The sequence below is a fragment of the Choloepus didactylus genome, chromosome 1 (genome assembly GCF_015220235.1).
Source record: "Choloepus didactylus isolate mChoDid1 chromosome 1, mChoDid1.pri, whole genome shotgun sequence".
Taxonomy (NCBI): Eukaryota; Metazoa; Chordata; class Mammalia; order Pilosa; family Megalonychidae; genus Choloepus; species Choloepus didactylus.
Genome location: NC_051307.1, coordinates 165,570,843 through 165,592,403, shown reverse-complemented (window position 1 = coordinate 165,592,403; position 21,561 = coordinate 165,570,843). Strand labels below are relative to the sequence as shown.

The following is a 21,561-nucleotide window of genomic DNA, read 5'->3' as shown; positions in this document are numbered from 1 at the left end:
TTTTTTGTACAAAATCCCTGGGTGATTTCTATGCACATTAAAGTTTGGGAAGCACTGATATGGGTTCTAGGAATGGTAAGCCTTTAATAAATGGTTGCCATATAATTTTGCTTCTTAGCTATTAGTTCACACAGCTCAATGTCCTTTATTATACTTGGACAGAATTTATGTTAATAATCAATTCCATCTAAAGAAATACTTTTATTTAGGTTAGTATATACTAAAATCCACTCTCTTGTATTTAATTTCTGTTACTCACTGTATATATTCAGCTGCTTAAATTATGTGTTTTCTTTTCTAGATGGGTAAAATAGATGCTCCTCATTTGCATCAAGTATAAATATTATCTAGAAGATCAATAAAACTTCCGCAAACAACCAGTGTCATGAGTTGCTGTGGGGCAGGCTTCTCTTTGTGGGGTATGGGAAGATTTCAAAGGGTAAATTTAGCTATCTTGAGACAAGACAAAATCTGAGTTACATTTGCAATTCATTATCAACCTGTGCTTTGGAAATCTTCTGGGCAGTTGTGGGCGACTTGGACAGATGGCAAGTTTATAGAGTTCAGGTGGAATTTGCTTCACATGCACCTGATCCCACTCTTCCCTTTGACAGTTTAGTTTAACTCCCTCAGGGATTTATTTGCTTACGTCTTCACAGATGGCAGTATTTTGGGAAAAGATAGAAATGTTAATCACAGACTTCTAGGTAAAATAAACCTTTTTTTGTCTTTTTCAACTCTACCCTCCTCCCACTCCCACCCCCACCACCTCCCAATTATTTTTATTGCCAGATTTAAGGCCTGGGAGTAAGAAAAGAGAAAATTCTTTAAAAAGTATGGAGGTTATATATAATCTGAGGTGATATAATTATTCCTATGTAGAAATGTTTATTTGGAAATTAGAGAAAATAAAAAACCATAGGTACGTAGATATATAGTTACCATAATAAGATTGATAGAGATGAGAGATTTTTTTTACCCTTCCCTTCTTAACAGATATAGATAAGAGAGAGATTTTTAAAACTTGTAATGGGATAACCAAAAATCTTTCACCCCAAGTGTCACGTTTCTGTAATCAGATTGTCTCATATTTCAGTAACCGGCAAATGTTGCAGGCAGGTGCACTGGGACTGCAGGCGTCTGTTACAACAACTTACTGGTTGATAAACTGTCTTCTCCCTGTGCTCAAGTGCAGGTGAATATCAGTTGATTAAAGGGAACTGGGTAAATGGAAAGCAGCATGCTGTCAGTAGCTGAGAGGATTGCCAAAAAGGAGAATACTCCTTTATCAAAATTAATTCATTATTGAACCAGCCTCTAGCTCTAACTCTCCCATAGTCTAACCAGATAATTGCACAACTTTTTCCAATGTTAATAAATGCATTGAATGTGGCTCAGGTAGAGTTATGTCTCCTTAAAACCAGTGTTTAACTTCATGATCAATTTACTGTGATTAATAGACCTCTAGCCCCTTTCCTTTCCCAACAAAAGAAAAGCAAAATTGATGTAGTAAAAGGCAAACAAAGAAAAAATAAAACCAGTACCAAGAGCCAAACTTGTCCACATTCCTTTCCCTTTGCCTCAGAGGGTCTCATTGTTCCTATGGCCTGTCTTTGCCATGGCCTGCTGCTCTGCGTGGCTTGTTGTCGGAGGCCCCAGGGATCTGTGGAGCTGGATCGCGGCTCCAGATAGGACCCGAGGTGGGCTTGGGAAGTCAACTCCTGCCTGAAAGGCTTCTTTCAGGGATAGCCATGATTTCCAACTCACTAGGGCCCTAGCTGAGCCAAAATGCTCGATTGGTGGAGTTTTGGGAGGTTGAATACCATGCAGTTAATATCTCTAAAGGAAGACAACTGTGGTTGCAGTCTTAGCTCCACCACTTACTAATTTGGAACCTTGGACAATTTACCTAATCTTACGGATTTCTCATCTGAAGTATGAGAAAGATAATAACAGTTTCTACCTCATTAGGAAGATTATGAGGATGATTAAATGACTTAAAATGTTAGGAAATTAGAACAGGTCATGACTCATAGTAAACACTATTAAAATGTTGCTATCATCGCCATTATTATTATTGTTCTCGTTTTTATTATTGGGGGAGATAATCTAATAATCTGGCTTCTAGGTGGCTCAAAACATCCTGGATCAGTGATTGTTGCTTCCACCCAACTCTTCAGACCTTTCAGAGCCAGGAGAGGTTGTCTGACTTTGTTCCGCTTCTAACTCTAGTCCTGAAGGAGACTGACTCTTTGAGAGCTGAGCAGAGTCAAGAGTGTGTGCATGCTGAGCAATTGATAGCTTTCTACCACCCAGGCCTGAGAGTTTGATTACTTTTTTCAGTATTCAGGTTGTACATGCACATTAGGTTCTATAACAGGGCATGGTCAGTATGCCTTTTTTTTTTTTTTTGGTTTGTTTTTCACATTTTTAAGACATATGGGTTGAGAACCAATATCAAATGTGAGCTGATCTAACATGGTACCTTTCTGGGCAAATCACTTCCTTTTGCAGAGCTTTGGTTTTCTCATTGAGAAATGAGAATTTGAATAAACTAGCAAACCTTTATAGTCCCTTTATAGTCTGTTATTCTGAGATTCTAATTAGGTTCTGCTTTAGAGAAATAAGTAAGTATACAAATCATAATACACAAATATTTTATACACATCCACATTAGATAAAACTATTTAGTTCAGTGTGATGATTCTATAGGTAAAACTGTTTAGTTCAGTGTGATGATCCTGTTTTACTAGTAATATATAGCCCATCTTTTCCCCACCTCTTCCTTCCACCTACTTTCTCTCTTTGTCTCTCTCTCTCGAAAAAAAATTTTTTTTCCATTGTGTAACAGGTACACATTTGTCTGTCCTTTTCACTTTGGCCATTCTGTATATTTGTAGTGGTACTGTGTGGTTTTAAATTGCACTTCCCTGATGACTCATAATGTTGAACATCTTTTCATATGGTTTTTGGCCATTTAGTGTCTGTTCATCTTTTGAGTTCTTGCATTTTCTTGCTGATTTGTGGTAGGTTTTTTTTTCCTAACATGTCCTGGATAACAGTTCTTTGATGGATATTTGAATTACAAATATGTTCTTCCACTTTGTGTCTTCCTTTTTCATTCCCCTAATACTGTTTTTTCATGAACATAAATTCATAATTTTAATGAAGTCCGTTTCATCAGTCCATCAATTTATTGTCAGTGCTTTTTTTTAGTATCTTGTTAAGAAATGTTTGCCAGCTCCAAGATCAGGAAGATATTCTCCTGTTTTCTTTCAGAAGTTTTCACAATTAAATCCACCCATAATTGATTTTTTGTGTATGGTACCCAATGTCCTTATGGGAATTCAATTTGCCCAGCATAAGTTATTGAAAAGACCATCTTTTCCTCTAGTGCAGCTTACCTTTGGATTAATCAAATGATTGAATATGTATGGGTCTGTTTTAGAGCCCTCTCTTTTGTTCCATTGATCTGTTTTTTTCTTCTTTGCCAATGTCACACTGTTATAATTAATATACTTTTGTAATAAGTCTTGACATCTGGTGATATGAGATCTCCAGATTTGTTTTTTATCAATTGCCTTGGCTATTCCTGTCCCTTTGCACTTTTCATATAAATTTTAGAATCAGTTTGTCACTTCCTACAAAAAAGTCTGCTAGGATTTTGATAGGTATTCTATTGGGTCATTCTGGGGAGACTTGACACCTTCATAATATTGAATCTTTCAAGCCATGGACATGGATCTATTCCTCATTTTCTTTTTTTTCTAAATAGGTCTCCTTTAATTTCTCTCAGCAATCTATTATCATTTATAGTGTAGAGTTTTGTACATCTTTCATTAGATTTATCCTAGATAGGTTGTGATGTTAATGTAAATGGCATTTTTAATTTCATTTTTTTAGTTGTGCTTGTTGCAGGCTAATAGAAATGACCTTTGTGTTCAGCAACCTTGCTAAATTCACTTAATTCTAATAGTTTGTAGATTCTTTTGGTTTTTATGTACACAGTCATGTTGACATGTTTAATGAGAGTTTAATGTCTTCTTTTCTAATATTCCTATCTTTTTAAAAATTTCTTTTTACTTTTTCTGGCTTCCTTGCTCTGGGCAACTGCCTTCATTACAGTGTTAAAAGCAAATGGTAAAGTCAGCATCCTTACCTTAGATGTTCCCAGTTTCAGAAAAAAAGCATAAACTTTCAATATTTCACCAATAAACATGTTTCTATATATTTTTATAGGTTTTAAAATAATCAGATTAAAGCAATTCCTTTCAAGCCCATTGGGCTAAGAGTTTCTCCCACTCTTTTAACACAAAGGGGTTTTGAATTTTATCAAATGCTTTTTTCTTCATCTATCAAGATGATATGATTTCTCTTTTTTTATATAATGGAGTATATCTTATTGATTGATTTTCAAATATGAAATCAACCCTGTCTTCTTGAATTAAACTCCTTTTGGCCTTAGTGTATTATCTTTTTAAAAAATATTATTAGATTCTATTTGCTAATATATGTGTGAGTATATGTGTAATTGGATTGTTTGAATCTATGGTTCATGAAAAAATTGGCCTATAACTAATACCCTTGTTATGTTTTAATATCAAGGTTGTGCTAGCTTTGTAAAATAAAGAGTTTGATTAAGATTGTTGTTGTTTATTCCTTATGTTTGGAAGATTTGTCCAGTAATGACTTCTGGCCTGGGAGTTTTCTTTGTGGGAAACTTTTTTTTTTTTAATTAATGGTTAATGGACTATTTAGATTTTCTATTTCTTCTGTCTGTTTGGAAAGTTGCTTTTTAAGGACTCTGTTCATTTCATGCAAATTGTCAAATTTATTGTAATAAAAATGTTTATAATGTCATCTTAATACTTTCTAGTATGTGTGGAGCTGATAGTATTGTACCATTTTCCATTTCTGATATTGTTAATCTGTGTTTTTTTCTTTCTTGATCAGTCTTGCTAGAGATCTATTAAATTTATTATTCTTTACTGGTTTGACTTTTATTACATATTTGTTTTCTATTTCATTAATTTCTTCTCTTTTTTATTTCCTCCCTGATACTTTCTTTGGTTTGATGTATTGCTTCTTTTCTAGCTTCTCAAGATGGCTTAGATCATTGATTTTCAGATTTCTCTCTTTTCTAATATATGCATTTAGTGCTATCATTTTCTCTGTAAGCATTACTACAGCTGTATCGCACAAGTGTCAATATTTTGTAATTTTGTTAGCATTCAGTTAAAAATATTTTCTAATTTTTTTGTGATTTCTTGTTTGACCCAGGTGTTATGTAGGTGTGTATTGCTTCATTTCCAAGCAGTTGGAACTTTTATATCTTGTTTTTCTCATTCTGTTATTAATATTTAGCTCAATTTCACTGTAGTCTGAGAATATGCTCTGAAGATTTTGTTCTTTGAAATCTGTTGAGGCTTGCTTTATGACATATGGTCAATTTTAGTAAATGTTCCTCATGCCCTTGAAAAGAATTTAAATTCTGTTATTGTTGGGTGAATTTATGTCAATTTGTGAGTTGTATCAATTTTTGTAATTGTGCTGATTATATTTTCCCTAGCCTTGTCTATTTTTTTGTCTGCTTGTTCAATCAGCTCTTGAAAGAGGTGTGTTAAATTGTTTCACTACGATTGTGAATTTGTCTGTTTTTCCTTTTAGTTCTGTCCATTTTTTGCTTCATATGTATGTATTGAAACCATGTTATTGACTATATACAGATTTAGAATTCTCATATGTTCCCGAGGGTTTGATTTCTTTATCACTCCACCATCTTCATCTTCGTCTAAAGTCTATTTCTGATACTAGTATAGCTTTATCTGATACTAGTATAGCTACACAAACAATCTTCTGGTAAGTGGTTGCATGGTTATCTCTTTTTGTCAACTTTCCTGAGTTCTTATATTTAAGGGTTATTTTGAGTTCAGTATATAATTTTTATCCTGTATGATAATCTTTAATTAGAGTATTTCCCATTTACATTTAATGTAATTACTCTATATTTATTTTTTTACTTGTCATCTAATTCTTTGCTTTCTATGTGACCTACTTTTTAATGTTTCATTTTCTCTTTTTTTGCTTTTTTTTGGACTACATTTTTGAGATTTAAGTTTTTCCCTCTATTGACTTGTTAGTTATACACTTGTTAGTTATACATTATTTTGCAATTCTTTTAGTGATAACGCCAGTAATTATAACATGCATCCTTAAATTATAACAGTCTGATTAAAGTTATTACTTTTAGCACTTTCCCTATAAATGCTATGACCTTAAAACATTTTAGCCCCATTTACTCTATGTTTTGGGCATTATTTTTGTCATGAATTTTAATTCCAAAAAATATTTAAACCACACAGATGTTAATATTTTTGTAGAGTCAACATTCATTTTTACATATTCACAGATTTACCATGTCCAATACTCGCCATCCCTTCCTACATTCTCTATTTCTGTCTGGGATTATTTTCAGAAGTAATCCCTTTTAGGAATTTTTTTTTAGTGCTTTCCTGCTGACAATGAATTCTCTCAGATTTTTTTTTCTGAAATGTCTTTATTTCACTTTATTTGAAGGAAACTTTTTCTGGGTTTAGAATTCTGAGTATATACTACTATACTAGATACCACTTAATAGTCTTCCAGAGGAATGCCAAATTTATTTAGCCTCAAGTAATTTTTTTAAGTTGTAATGTTTACATTGATCTTGGTGTTCTAGTCAAAATCATCTAATTCTTTTAGTATCCCTCTTCTTTCTAGTATGCTGGAATGGAAACGGTCCAGGATTGGGGGAAAATGCCTTAATTCAAGAGTCAGCTCTGAGATCTACCTGTGTAACCTTGGTCAAGTCATTTAACTTCTCTGAGTCAGTTTCCTCATCTATATCATGGCGGGGGGGGGGGGGAATATAATATCAGCTCTGTTTCATGGGGAAGTTATGAGTCTATGTTGAGATATATGTGAAAGTGCTTTGTAGAATGTAAAATAGCAATCAGTTGGAAAATTTTAGTATTAGTATTATTTAATGGAACAGGAGCAACTTCAGTGTATATATATCCAAAGTTCAATGTATATATCCAAAGTTCTCTTACAAATGCACCTTTTAAAAAAACCTACAAAAGTTTAAAATGATAGTATCCCCATATGTATTTATTTATATATGCCTCTCCTTGCACCAGAAAATATTCCAGACATGTTAAAAGTTAACAACTTATACATGGTCAATCACAAAACGTATTTCTAAGCTTTCAAGCAAGTAATGTGAAAAGGGAAACCTGGTGAGTTAATGTAATTCATGATGCCCTTGAGGTAAAAATAAACCCATTATTCAGGAGAAGTACAGTGATTTCTTTTTTTTAAATGCAATTTTATTGAGATATATTCACATACCATATAATTATTCAAAGTGAACAATCAGTTGTTCGCAGTATCATCACATAGTTGTGCATTCATCACCCCAATCAATTTTTTTAACATTTTCATTACTCCAAAAAATAAGAATAAGAATAAAAGTAAAAAAGAACACTCAAAACATTGCATATTCCTTTTCCCCCCATATTATTCATTTACTTTTTGTCCCCCTTTTTTCTACTCATTTGTCCATATACTGGATAAAGGGAGTGTGAGCTACAAGGTTTTCACAATCACACAGTCACACCATATAAGCTATATAGTTATACAGTTGTCTTCAAGAATCAAGGATACTGAATTGCAGTTCAACAGTTTCAGGTATTTCCTTCTAGCTATTCTAGTACACTGAGAACTAAAAAGGGATATCTATATATAATGCATAAGAATAACCTCCAGAATGAACCCCAACTCCATTTGAGATCTCTCAGCCACTGAAACTTTATTTTGTTTAATTTCTCTTCCCCCTTTTGGTCACAGTGTCAGGTCCAGGCTCATCCCCAGGAGTTATGTTACTTGCCAGGGAGATTTACACCCCTGGGAGTCATGTCCCATGTAGAGGGGAGGGCAGTGAGTTTACCAGCCTAGTGGTTTTAGAGAGAGACAGGCCACATCTGAGCAACAAAAGAGGTTCTCTGGGGGTGACTTTTAGGCACCATTATAAGTAAATGTAGCCTCTCCTTTGCAGTAACAAAGTTCCTAAGGGCAAGCTCCAAGATCGAGGATTTGGCCGACCACAATGGTAGTCCCTAATGCTTGCAAGAATATAAGGAATTCCCCAGGTGGGGAAGTTTAATGTTTCCACATTTTTCCCCAGGCCCTCAAGGGGGCTTTGCAAATACTTTTTATTCTCTGCCCAAATTACTCTGGGATGTTATTGGGGCTTCATGCTAACCTGTACAAACCAACCTGATCTCACCCCCTATTCAAGGTTCCATGTAATTTGTATGGTGTTTGAATAAATTGACCATACAAGTTAAATTATATAGTGTGCTTCAGAAAGTATAGATTTTGCACCAAATAAACATCTCTTCCTTTGGTCTCACACAGAAGTTAAGGTCTTAAAACACAGTATCATCCTTTTCCCTTTAGTTTGGTTTACCTTAGTTCTAATCAAGTCCATTTCATTCGATTCTCTAATTGAAGTCTGATCTCTTTTTCAGCTTTTCTTAACATTTGCTGTATGGGGTAATGCTGATGTTCACAGCAGCGAACACTGACACTGAGTCTCAGGTGACACACAGAAACCTGAATTTACAGGGAACATCCAGCTTAGCATCTCAGACTTTGGAGATAACCATTATAACTCATAGAATAGATATGACTGCTTTAAGAGCTTACAATTTAGGAACATTTACCATAAGCCTTCCCCTGATAACCTATGCTCTCAGACTCAACTCTCAGAGCTTGCACATCATAGTTAGTCCACAATAGTGAGGCATTAAAATGTTTGTCTTTTCGATTCTGGCTTATTTCACATGACATATTGTCCTCAAGGTCCTTCCACCCAGGTGCATACCTCACAACTTCATTTCTTCTTGCTCTTGGTATTCCATTGTTTGTATACACCACAGTTCACTATTCCGCTTAACAGTTACAGTTGATGTACCCTTAGGCACCTCCATCCTTTGTGAATCATGAATATGGCTGCCACAGACACCACTGTGCAATGTCCACTCATGTCCCTGCTTTCAGTTCTTCTAAGTCCATACCAGTAACAGGGTTGCAGGACCACATGGCAACCCCAGCATTAGCTACCTATGGAACTACCACACTGTCTTCCAGCTGGGCTGTGCCATTCTATTTCCCTACCAATAGGGTATATGTACATCCCTCTCCCCACATTTTCTCCAGCACTTGTATCCCTCTGTTTATTTAACAGTTCTATTCACACACCATACAATCCACCCTAAGTAAATAATCAGTGATTCCCAGTATAATCACATAATTATGCATTCACCACCACAATATATGTGAAGACATTTCTATCTCTTCCCCAAAGAAAGAGGAAAAGGAGGAAAGAAAATGAAGAATAAAAATACAAAAGATAGAAGAAAAGTAAAAATAAAATACAATGAAAAGGTCAGACAACATCACGACCACCAAGAATCACTTATATCCCCCTCTTATAGACATTTAGCTTTGGTATATTGCCTTTGTTACAATTAATGGAAGCATCTTACAATGTTACCATTAACTATAGGCTCTAGTTTGCATTAATGGCATTATTTCCCCTATACCATCCAGTTTTCAACAGCTTGCAATGTTGACATTCATTTGTTCTCCCTCATTTAAAAACATTCTTATATTTTTACATTTACTCATCATCACTGACCACACTAGGTTTTGCTAATTTACAATCCATCTTTATCTTCTTTCTTTCTGTCTGGTGTCATACCTGCCCTTAGCCTTCCTCTTTCAACCATATTCATACTCATCTTTGTTCAGAGTACTTACAATATAATGTTACCATCACACACTATTATGCTATTCATTTCTTTTCTGGATCTATACAATCAATCCTGTTTACCCTTACTTCAGCATCAAATGCCTAATCTCTAACCTCTTTCTAGCTCATGATAACCTGTCTTCTCAACTCTCAAATTTTGCTCATCAATGTTAGTCCATATTAGTGAGACCATACAGTATCTGTCCTTTTGTTTCTGGCTAATTTCACTCAACATAATGTCTACTGTGTACCATTTTGTCTTTTGGATTTTATATGTCATATCTTATTTTATTTTTATTTTTTCCTCTCTCTCTCTTTTTACCCTTACTGATAGTCTTCATTTCTACACACTTCTTCAAACCTCTCTCTCCTGTCTTTTCCTATCTGCCTGTAGTGCTCCCTTTAGTATTTCTTGTAGAGCAGGTCTCTTGTTCACAAACTCTCTCAGTGTCTGTTTGTCTGAGAATATTTTAAACTCCTCCTCATTTTTGAAGGACAGTTTTGCTGGATACAGAATTCTTGGTTGGCAGTTTTTCTCTTTAACTTTCTTAAATATATCATACCACTGCCTTCTTACCTCCATGTTTTCTGCTGAGAAATCTGCACATAGTCTTATTGAGCTTCTTTTGCATGTGATGGATCACTTTCTCTTGTTGTTTTCAGAATTCTCTCTTTGTCTTTGACATTTGATAATCTGATTATTGAGTGTCTTAGATTTGGTCTACTCAGATCTATTCTGTTTGGGTATGCTGCACTTCTTGGATCTGTAATTTTGTGTCTTTCATAACAGATGAGAAATTTTCAGTGATTATTTCCTCCATTATTCTTTCTGCCCCTTTTCCCTTCTCTTTTCCTTCTGGGACACCCATGACATGTATATTCATGTGCTTCATGTTGTCATTCGGTTCCCTGAGCCCCTTATCGTATTTTTCCATTCTTTTCCCTATCTGTTCTTTTGTGTGTAGGATTTCAGCTGTCTTGTCCTCCAGTTCATAAATCCTTTCTTTTGCCTCTTGAAGTCTCCTGTTGTATGTCTCCATTGTGTTTTTCATCTCTTCTAATGTGTCTTTCATTACAATAAGTTCTGTCAATTGTTTTTTCAAACTTTTGAATTCTTCCTTATGTTTGCCCAATGTCTTCTTTATATCTTCCATCTCCTTTGCCATATCTCCCCTCAACTCATTGCTTTTATTTTTTAATTGTTTTAGAAGATTTGTTTGATTAATAATTAGTTGTTATAATTCCTGTATCTCAGTTGAAGTATAAGTTTGTTCCTTTGACTGGGCCATTTCTGCATTTTTCCTAATGTGACTTGTAATTTTCTGTTGTCTAGGCATCTGGTTTCCTTGATTACCCTAATCAGATTTTCCCAGACCAGAAGGGCCCAGTTCTCAGAAGGAGGTTGTATTCAGTATCAGGTTTCCTGAGGGTGAGATCCAGCAGGTTGTCAGACTTTCCTATGAGGCTCTAGACTCTGTGCTTTTCCTATCCTTCCCAATGGGTGGCACTTGTCAGCCCACAGCTCCCCACTTGTGTAAAGCGGTGCAGCCCCTTTAATTCTCAGTGGACTCTGCCCTGGCCAGGGTTGCTGGTGTCAGTAGCCAAGCTTAACTTGTTTCTGATTCCGCCTCCCTCCCCAAGGCCCTGGGGTCTGAATTCTCTGAGGGAGGGCAGCCACTTGAGCTGGGCCCCACCCCCCTTTTCTTAGGGACGATACACCCTTTAAGGAGTTATCTCTTACACTTAATTTCCTCCTTTGTTTCTTTGACTTTCTTAACTCCGCTCTTGCCTGGGTCAGCACTGACAACTGAAAATGCCTGAGGCTTTCTCTCATGAGCTACTTGGAATGGGAGAAAATAAAAAGGAAAAAGAGAGAAAGCCCCTTTTCAGAGCCAGCCCCCAGCCCCTCAGTTTCACCGGTTGACCAGTGTTGGTACCTGGTTCTCTGTGCCCCTTTTCTTGGGACACGGCCATTTTCCAGTATTGTGAACTCAGCTGACTCCAGAAGCCTCTGTTTTTATTTATTAATTTTTTTCCATCAGCCCCACTTCCTCTGTGCCGGGAGTTACCTCAGGGTACTTTCCTGCTTGCTCCGGGTTTATATGTGCATGTAGCTTGCAAATTTGTTAATTAAAACCTCAGTTGGAGCTTGGTTGAGTTACTGTCCCACACTCCAGATAGCCTGCTTCTTTTTCCCACAGTGAAGTTTTCCAACTAATCCTGCCATGCTAGTGGGGGAGGGGGCACCAGCTCCGCAGTTTGGGTAGGTTTACTTACAGTTTTATGCCACAGTCTCAGTCATTCCATCCATTCCAGGCTGGTGTATGATGTGTGTCCAGTCACAGATGTCCCCCAACAGTTGTTCTAGACTATTTACTAGTTGTTCCTGGCTATTTACTAGTTGTTCTAGAGGACTAACTAAATTCCACACCTCTCTCTGCCACCATCTTGCCCCACCTCCTCAGGAGAAGTACAGTGATTTCTTAATACTAATAAGATCAGGCAGGAATTTCCCCTTGGTTTTCTTTATGATGTAGAGTTATTGAAAAGATTTTTCTGCTGGTTTAGCAGGTACTGATTTGCATGGTTAGTCAAATCAGTGTTGGCCCAATCTACAATTTTAATATTCTGTTTCATACTCCAAAGGAAAATTATACATTTTAATGTGAACTTCAAGGGGCTGCTCTTCCACCTTACTTGCAAATATATTATGTTCAGAAAACTAAAAATAATGCATTTTTTCAAAATGCTTGCATGCATGGTATAATGAGGGCTAGGCTGATAAATTAAAATTTTATTTTGCATTTATAACATTAACAAAGCTGCCTTAGGAAGACAAAATTTGGCTGCATTTTATTTTTTCCGTCATAGAATTTAATTTTAAAATTCCTTCCTTTGTTTATCCTGTATTTATTGAGTCCCTACTTTGTACAGGCATATTGCTAGCTATTGGTTTGCTTGCTCTCCTTTGACAAAAGTGGTTGTTCACATTCCCCTTTGTGCTTTCTTCTTTCACTTTTAAAAAAACAAGCATGCATTTAAATGGAAGAGTGTGAAACTGAAGTTTTTAAGCAGACAACTGAAGTATATGTTAGTGCCTCACAGCCAATGCCCAACTACACCTGAGATTTTGTATGATAAACAAATTTAAAATAGGACATTTGATTCTTATTTAAATTCTTTAACTTTGTCTTCAGGTCTCTGGCATGCATTTTATATGAGATGTGCTGCATGAATCATGCATTCACTGGTTCCAATTTCTTATCCATTGTTTTAAAAATTGTTGAAGGCAACACACCCTCTCTCCCTGAGAGATATCCAAGAGAACTAAACGCCATCATGGAAAGGTATGGGAAATAAATATATGGCCATACGAACAGTTTTAGATCCGACTTTGTATGTTACCTCATTAAAAAATTTTTCTCTTTAAACATTACAGCATGTTGAACAAGAGTCCTTCATTGAGACCATCTGCTATAGAAATTTTAAAAATCCCTTACATTGATGAACAACTACAGGTATTTAAAATGTAAAGGATACCGGGAAACACATATCAGCATGCATAGACACATTCCTTGACTTGAAGATATGTTGTGGGAATAAAATGCATTAAGGATCAAGTGGAAAGGAGAAATAAGATTAAAAAGAATCTGAGGGAAATACTAATGACAACAATTTCTTTGCAAAAGATGGTGTGTGAATTCTGGTTCACTGGTGCCACTAGATATGAGATTTCCTGCCTAAATTCAACTCTATCCTTAGGGCTTTTGGTTTACAGATCTTACTCTTCAACACTTTGTAAATGTGTTCCTGTTGGGGCAGGAAGTACTAGTAATAATACTAAAATCTGGGATTTTCACTGAGCATTTATTATTCCAGTTCTTTATTATATATCTCAATAATACTTTTGACTGATAAGAGGAGTTTATTTTGTTTTCTTGTCCGTTAGAAAATATTGTATAGAGAATCTGCCTCAGGTGGTTGGAAAAAAAGCAAATGGTCCTTTCTCAAAGGGTTTTGATTGTTTACTTTAATTTTTTTAACTTCTTAGCTTCATATAACACAAATCCCTCAGAAGAATTTCCTCTAATATTACTAAAAGCCTTAAGAGGAACCACAAAGCATTCATTCACCTTCAAAAATGCATGTCTTTTCATTAGCGAGTCAAGTTCTAAATCCAAGGAAAACAAGGATAATAACTTAAAGTGCATTTATTAGTTCAGTGCCAAGCCCTGTGCAGACACTGGGGATGTGAAAATGAAAGAAACAGATGTGGTTCCTGCCCTTTTGAAGCTTGAATGCTAGTGAGAGAACCCAATAACTTAAAGAAAGTAAACAAGTAAATAAAATAATTACCAATTATCACATAGAAAGAAAGTGAATAGGATGCTGTAAAAATAAGGGAGGGGGAAGGGCCTTGGTTGTCCAAGAAGGAGTGGATGACATTTAAACACAATTGAGAGGGACAAGAAGCAAGTTGTATAAAGGGCCTAAGAAAGAGGATTCAAAGCACAGGGAGTAGCTGGTACAAAGGCCCTGGACTAAGTAATGTTCCCCAGAGGTAGGCAGAAGGCCAGGTTCTTGTGCAAGAAAGTTCTCCTAGGGAAAACCTGCAAGGAAGGGGGGGGGAAGCAGGGCAGGGGAGGGAAGGGGAACCTAGTTCCAGATAATTCCAGCTCTCCCTGTATACAGGCAAAGCAGGCTCTAGTAGCCAAGGGCAGTGCGCTGGAAAAGAGGCCCAGGTGCTGCTGGTAGGGATCAAAAACACACTGCAGGGTCAGGGTGCATACACAAACAGTTAAAAGGGATCCAGGGGCTGTTCCAGGACTAGGATGAGGCAAATAAGACACTCCCCCAATGCATGAAATTTAGGAGGGTACCAAAAGACTTAGTAACCAAGATAAATAACATTTTAATGCATTACTTTTAAAAAATCAAAGTCAATGCCAAAAATTCATGATGAACAAAATGTCAGAAATTTAAATGGAGACAGGCTCCAACAGGGCCAGGATGAGGGTGAGGCAAGTGAAGTTGAGTCTTGCACATCCAGGATCCTGTCTTTATTTAAACTTTTGATTTTTTTTTTTTTTTTGTTCATCATGACTTTTTGGAATTAATTTTTATTTTAAAAATAATATTGCATTAAAATATTATTTATCTTGATGACTGAGTTTTTCAGTGCCACTTTGAATTTTGAGCCTGAGACAGGTGCCATTCATCCTGGTCCTGGGATCATTGGACACTGTCCACTCCAGACCCTGAGGCAGGAAAGAACTTGTTTATTCTTGAAGCTGAGAGAAGGGCTGCCCCATGGCCAGGTAACAGGGAGTGAGAGCAAGCAATACAAGAGAAAGCTGAAGAGGTATACAGGAGGCTGACCCTGCAGCATCTCCTTACATAAACCACCATGTAATTTTACATAACCCTTTATATGAGGGATTTGGGGGTAGTGGTGCATGGTTACCAAATGCTTTGTTTTCAAGCTCCCCGCTATGGTCAATAATACTGTAAATCAGAAAAGGCACCTGGTAGTTTTAAGCCCTTTCATCCTTGAAGAGGAGTCCTTAAGGTTCGTCTGGTGGTGGTTCTTTTTTTCAGCACCTGTTATGTAGATATTCAGAAGTGACTGTGGAAGACAAGAATTTGAATTGTCAGAAGGAGGCCACACGTATACTTAATGCTGTGTAAGTAATTGCTTTGTTTTTAAACAACCCATTGAGCGTAAATGTTAAATGCATTTGTCTTTAAAAATCTATTAGGGCTAAGCTGACTGCATGAAATATCCTAGAATTCACTTAAACCTTGCCAAGAAATTAAGGAGTTTCAGTAACTTGGTGTTCCAGAGCCCTTTGCCCCAGGTGGTAGCAAATTGAAGTCATAAAAGTTTAAACCAACGCGCAGCTTACAGAACTGCGGGGTAGCTCTGCAGTTGCCTTGTAAGAACATAAAGAAATTAATATCTCAAACATTTAGGGATATTTATGCTAATGAGCCTTTCTCATTAAGCCTAAATGGCTTTCACATGTTGCTTGTTTAACATGAACTGTTACAGTATCTATTCAAAAGAGAACATTGTGGAGTCCTGGGACAATTGAAAATAAGCCAAACTTCACTTTCTTGAGATATACATCCTCTCACATAAGAACTAGAGAATGTATTTCACAAAGAACCGTAATTATTAACATGTCTTTCCTACATTATTCAAAATTGCTGTAGCTTGCAAGAACCTTTGTAGAATAATACGGCATGGTACTTATGCTATTTCAGAATAGCCATGTATGTCTGTGAAGGTTGTGCATTGCATAAATTCAAGGGGCAAAGCCCAAACCTATGATTTTGCTGAAGGAATTCTGATCTGTAGAGAACCGATGAGAACGGCAGTCCCTCCCCAAGCTGTGCAAGGCAGTAGGGTGAGAGCAGGAGCCCTCAATAGGCTGATCTTCAAGGCCAAATAGCACAAATGTGCTCTTATAACACCCAGTCCAGTGGTTTCTCAACTATACCATGTCTGCTTTCCATCCTTACATTTAAACTGAAGAAACCAGTCAGATATGCTTCTCCTGGAGATTTCTGACTGCTCTTTAAGGCCAGCATATTGGAAGGTTCTTTAGAGGATAACTCTGCATTTATATCATGAAACCCAATTCATTGGGACAAAATGTTAGAAATAGGTACCATAGCTGTGGTCTTCAGAAACTCAGACCAACAAGTGGTGCCTGGATCTCCATGAATGCAGGGCCTCAGATTCATTCACTTCTGGGTAAAGCCCTGGTTATTGTCTCATTTAGTGAGAGTATGTGACTATTGCCACTTGACTATGTAGGTTGTCTATCTTGCTTGAATATAGAATACTCCGGTCTCTTTTTAAGCTAATAGTTACATGCAATTTAGAGAAATAAAATGCACATGCCTGTTTTCCTTCAACTTATTTGTTGCAAGAATGCTTTTTGATTTCCCTTAGAATTAGATCAGTGACCGTCATGCAGTCACGGAGGGATAGAATTGTTCATTCAATGCTGTGGTCCATATTCTGGTTAACGTACTGTGTAAGTAAGGCACTGTGGCACTGATCTTAGTCTCTTTATGATCATTTTGCTTGCTCAATATTAAAAAAAAAAATTCCTAGAAATTATCTCAGTTTATTCATGCTTCTGGAGGAGAAAGATTACATGAATCAATAAAATGGAATGATAAATCTTAATTTTCCCTTTCTATACCTTCCCGAATCCTTTATTCAAGTGGTTAGGAAGACAGATTTTAGTAGTTTTATTCTCTCCATATCTTGACTTTACCACCACCCCTTCACACATTGGATTACTTTGTTGGAGGCAATTATCCTTCACCTCCAGGAGTCATAAATTTTTTCTTGGCTTTGATATAATATTTTACATTATTCCCAAGCACACTTTGGCGAAAAGTTCCACAAGTCAGGCCACAGCCCCTATGTAAACTGTCTCCATGCAGCATGGACTACTTGTCACTTTTGATGGCCCCAAAGCTTGGTGGAAGTTATACTTGAGGTGCCAGGAAAATTCTGGGGTATAAGAACCCCCTGGAGACCCAGCCTACGCTAAAGCTGGTCCTCAAATTTTGATAACCTGCAGAGTGTACCTGGGGAGACTTGGATGGAGCTGCAACTTCCTAGGTAGAAGATCCTGGAGGTGTTGAGTCCTGACACTTATAGGTAACCTGGGATTAACGTGAAACAGATATTAGAAGTCCCATATATTAGAAACAGAATTAGGAAGTTCAGATCAGACTTTCTGGTCTGAACTCAGTTGGACAGGACCTGAACCATCAAAGATACTCAGTCCTTGTTTAATGTACTATCTCCCATTAAAATATATGACATCACAAGGGGTAAATTTTTGGGAGTAATAACCTGTGGGAAACTGAGTCTTCCATGTTGCCTGAGGCATATCTAGGGTGGTGGCTTAGAACGCTGAGCGGCAGGCTTGCATAGAATGCCATGCAGGCCCGCCCTGCAAAGATGTGTGTCTTGTGACTACCATTGTCTTAAACCTAGATTGTATGCACCTGATGTAAATATACCTGATGTAAACATAAGTATCTGGTGGGCTCTCCCCCACCTGAGGACCTTTAGCATATACACCTGATCTTCTGAAATAAATAGCTGGAGCGAGGCTGCATTGTCGTCCACTTAGCACGAGATGCAAGTGGGCCCCCTTCTCCCTTAATTCTTAGCTTTGTGTCCGTGTCTCATTCCTGCGTCGCCCTGTCAACAATAATAACCTAGTTTTCTATAGGTTTCTATTCTCTCAAGAAATATTTTATCTTATTTTAAACCAGAGATGTGAAAGTAGATTTCTTATTTTAAAAATATTGGATTGATTCTAGCTATCATTTTGCCCTGTGGATTTTTTCACTGTTTACAATAAATAGTGTGCTAGAATCTGGTTGTTTTGAGGCTATTTCATGTTATGAAATATTGAGTTCATATAGTTATTTTCAAGATAAATTACTTTGTCTTAAGGAGATACATTTGGTCTTATAAAATAAGGTATGTACATTCCTGAAAATTGCATGTCCTTTGGAGGCTGTGGTCTGGATAGTATTCCAGAGAGATGAAAACTTACTATCATGGATGTTACAATTTCCTCAAAGTGTTTTTTAAGGAGCAAGTTGATTGTGAAAGGCATTCTGCATTGTTGAGCCCTAACCAACTCTGGAACAGAAGCAAAAGTTATTGAGAATGTAGTTGCGGACCTTTCAATGCATGATTAACTTAAGCACATTTCTTTAGTCAAAGAACAAGCTTCTTAAATAATAATATTGGCTAATTTTTTTGGGCAATGGCCATATGCCTGGCTCTGTTATAGGAATAATGCATGAATGAACTCATTTGAACTCAAAGCAACCATATGAAGTAGGTGCTATTTTTTTTTTTTTTAAATAGTCAGAGAGAGGTTAAATGCTCTTGCTAAAGGGCATCTACCTTGTAACCTGGGAGCTGGGATTTGAACCCAGAGAGTGTTATTATACTGTGTGGTTAATTACCACATCATGCTACCATAAAAACATACCTCTGTACTAAGTTAAGAATTTGAGACACGTTCATTATAACTTAGCTGTAATAACACAACCATGTTCTAATAGTTTATGTGCCAGACACTGTACCTCATTATCTCAGGTGATATTCATGATAGCCCATTCTTACCAAAGGAGAAAACTGAGGTTCAGAGAGATTCTGTGATTTTCCCAAGGGTACAGAACTAATGAGTGGTGGAGATGGGATTCAAACCCTGCCTATCTACGCCAAAGATTGTGTCCTTATCCATATGGTTGAATTACTCTGCCCGTCTATTTACTCCTTAATTGCCAAATGCTAATTTGTCTTACATTATGAAGCCAGTTATAAGCAATGAAATGAGCAGAAATTTGGAAAGTACGTAATTTGTTTTTAAACAAAAATCTAATTTGAAAAATACTGCTGATTAACTATAGTCCTGGTTGGCTCATTACCTACCCAGAGTTTATTAGTTTTTGCCTGGCCTGTCTCAAGATGTTTTTCCTCTCTCACTAGTGCAATGATACACTGTAAAATCTTTAAAATATTTGTTTAATTTCTCTGAGCATGTTTGGAATGAGTTGCATGCGGGGAATCTTTATTACTTATAGGCAAAAAAAGATCCACCTCCAGACTCTGCGAGCCCTGTCTGAAGTGCAGAAAATGACACCGAGAGAAAGGATGCGGCTGAGGAAGCTCCAGGCAGCTGATGAGAAAGCAAGGAAGCTGAAGTAAGCTGCCTTTCTTCTGGGCCCCCACCCACTCCACTACTTTCCAGGGCTTTAAAAGAATTTACTGAAGAAAAGCACAAGCCAACACAAAAAATCAAAATGAACATGATTTTATGTTTGTTTATTCATTTACTCATTCCTTCAACAGAGCATTATTGAACCGTAGTTGATGTGACTGCCAGGCACTATAACGATCAGGCTTTCAGTCTTATGTGAAGGGAAAGTTGAATACCAGGGAGGTTATTTTGATGAAAATAGAGTCAGTCTCCAAATGGAACCTCATTGTTGCTGACACCTTCTGTCTATACTCCAGCTTCACTATTCCACTCTCATCCCTGAACTGGGGAAGATCTATGGGGAGGAGAATGTACTGGCATTTGGAAGGAGATTGGAAACAAAGCTCTGTTCTGTTCTGTCAAGAAAGGCTAGAATTCCTTATTTTATTTTATTTTAAACCAGAGATGTGAAAGCAGTAGATTTTTTATTTTAAAAATACTGGATTGATTCTAGCTATCATTTTGTACTGCAGGTTTTTTTTTTTTTTTTTCACTGTTTACAATTAGTGTGCTAGAATCCGGTTGTTTGGAGGGTATTTCATATTATGAAATATTGATTTCATATAGTTATTTTCAAGATCGATGGCTTTGTCTTAAGGGGATACATTTGGTCTTATAAAATAAGGGATTTATATTACTGTCAAGTGAAGCCTTTTGAAAAGTCTATGCTCAGGGCAGTGCTGCTTGTGGGAGATATCACAAGTAATTAGAGTATTTATATGAAAAAGTGGAATTCCAAAGAGGCTTAGACTCTCAATTTCTCAGTCTGATTCTTCAGTTGGTAGTTCATCTAGTTTCCTCATTTTTCTTCTTCTTTCTTCCTCTGCCAACTTTTTGTTAGCTTAGAAGCCCCAGTCAAGAACTAGAGAGGCAGAAAAGCCCTGAAACACAAATCTGTTCATCTTGTGACCTCGTTACTATATCTGAAAAATGGCTTAGAGGCATCTTTGTACTTAGGATGAATATCATGATGAACCAAGTGAGAATATGAGACCATTTTCCCTTAACACATGCTTTCTTTTATAAATGTGGACAGAGTTTTCTATCAAAGTACATCATGGGCAGTAGTGTGCTGATAAATACTTAACAACCAGCTCTGGGGTGGGGGCTGGGGGTGCTGATTTGTTTGCTGATTTCTGAGTTGTAAATACTCCCACCATGGCCAATTTCAAGCTACGAATGTGATACCATTGAATAGGCAGTTGGAAAGAGATGCACACAATCCACTCTTGGGATCCAGTTTAAGTTGGTTTCAGCAAACCGCTGTGTGTGAGTTTTACTCAGAAAAGATGTGTAAATTGCTTGAGCCATTGCATCAACTCATGGTCTCCATTTTGTTCCATTCCCAAATCTGTTTCTAACATTTCCAAGTCATTAATTTTTCCAGGGTACCATGATTCATATCGTTGGTTGAGGGTAAAAAGAAAATTAAATTTCTGATGGAAAAAGATTAAAAATTTAATGATTTACATATACGTAATAAATTATTGTTCTGATTAAAACTGTTTTCTTTTTACACACAAAAGAAAGTCATAGATCTTCTGCATAATGCCAATATTTTCCTTATTAAAAGGTAATGGATTTGAAATAAAGTGTGGTCTTGATTTTATCAGTGAATTGCTTTGGGATCAATTGTTTTTGTTCGTTATTTCTAGGATTTGAGAGGGAGGATGCATCTTAATCTAGAAAATGAATCTTGACAGAAGGATTATAATGTGCCCATTTTATAGAAAAAGAAAAAAACTGACTACAGGGATGTTCACTGACTTTTCAGAAGTTCTAAGTATAAATTAGCACAGAAGTTATCATAAGAACTCAAATCTTTCTTCCAGTTTAGTAGCAAGTCTATTGAACACACGTCTCTTACAGTGGAGGAAACAAAGAAATGTG

General features: G+C 36.7%; 1 protein-coding gene across 5 annotated transcripts in view; it reads left to right on the top strand.

The window, feature by feature from the left end:
• NEK11 (NIMA related kinase 11) overlaps positions 1-21,561 on the top strand; it is a 314,565-nt gene that overhangs the window by 99,292 nt on the left and 193,712 nt on the right. For all 5 annotated transcript variants that reach the window (XM_037844899.1, XM_037844909.1, XM_037844925.1 and 2 more), the window contains 4 exons: positions 13,054-13,203; positions 13,296-13,374; positions 15,455-15,540; positions 19,496-19,615. In XM_037844899.1, coding sequence (XP_037700827.1) covers positions 13,054-13,203; positions 13,296-13,374; positions 15,455-15,540; positions 19,496-19,615 — 435 coding nt within the window. The remainder of the gene's footprint in view (positions 1-13,053; positions 13,204-13,295; positions 13,375-15,454; positions 15,541-19,495; positions 19,616-21,561) is intronic.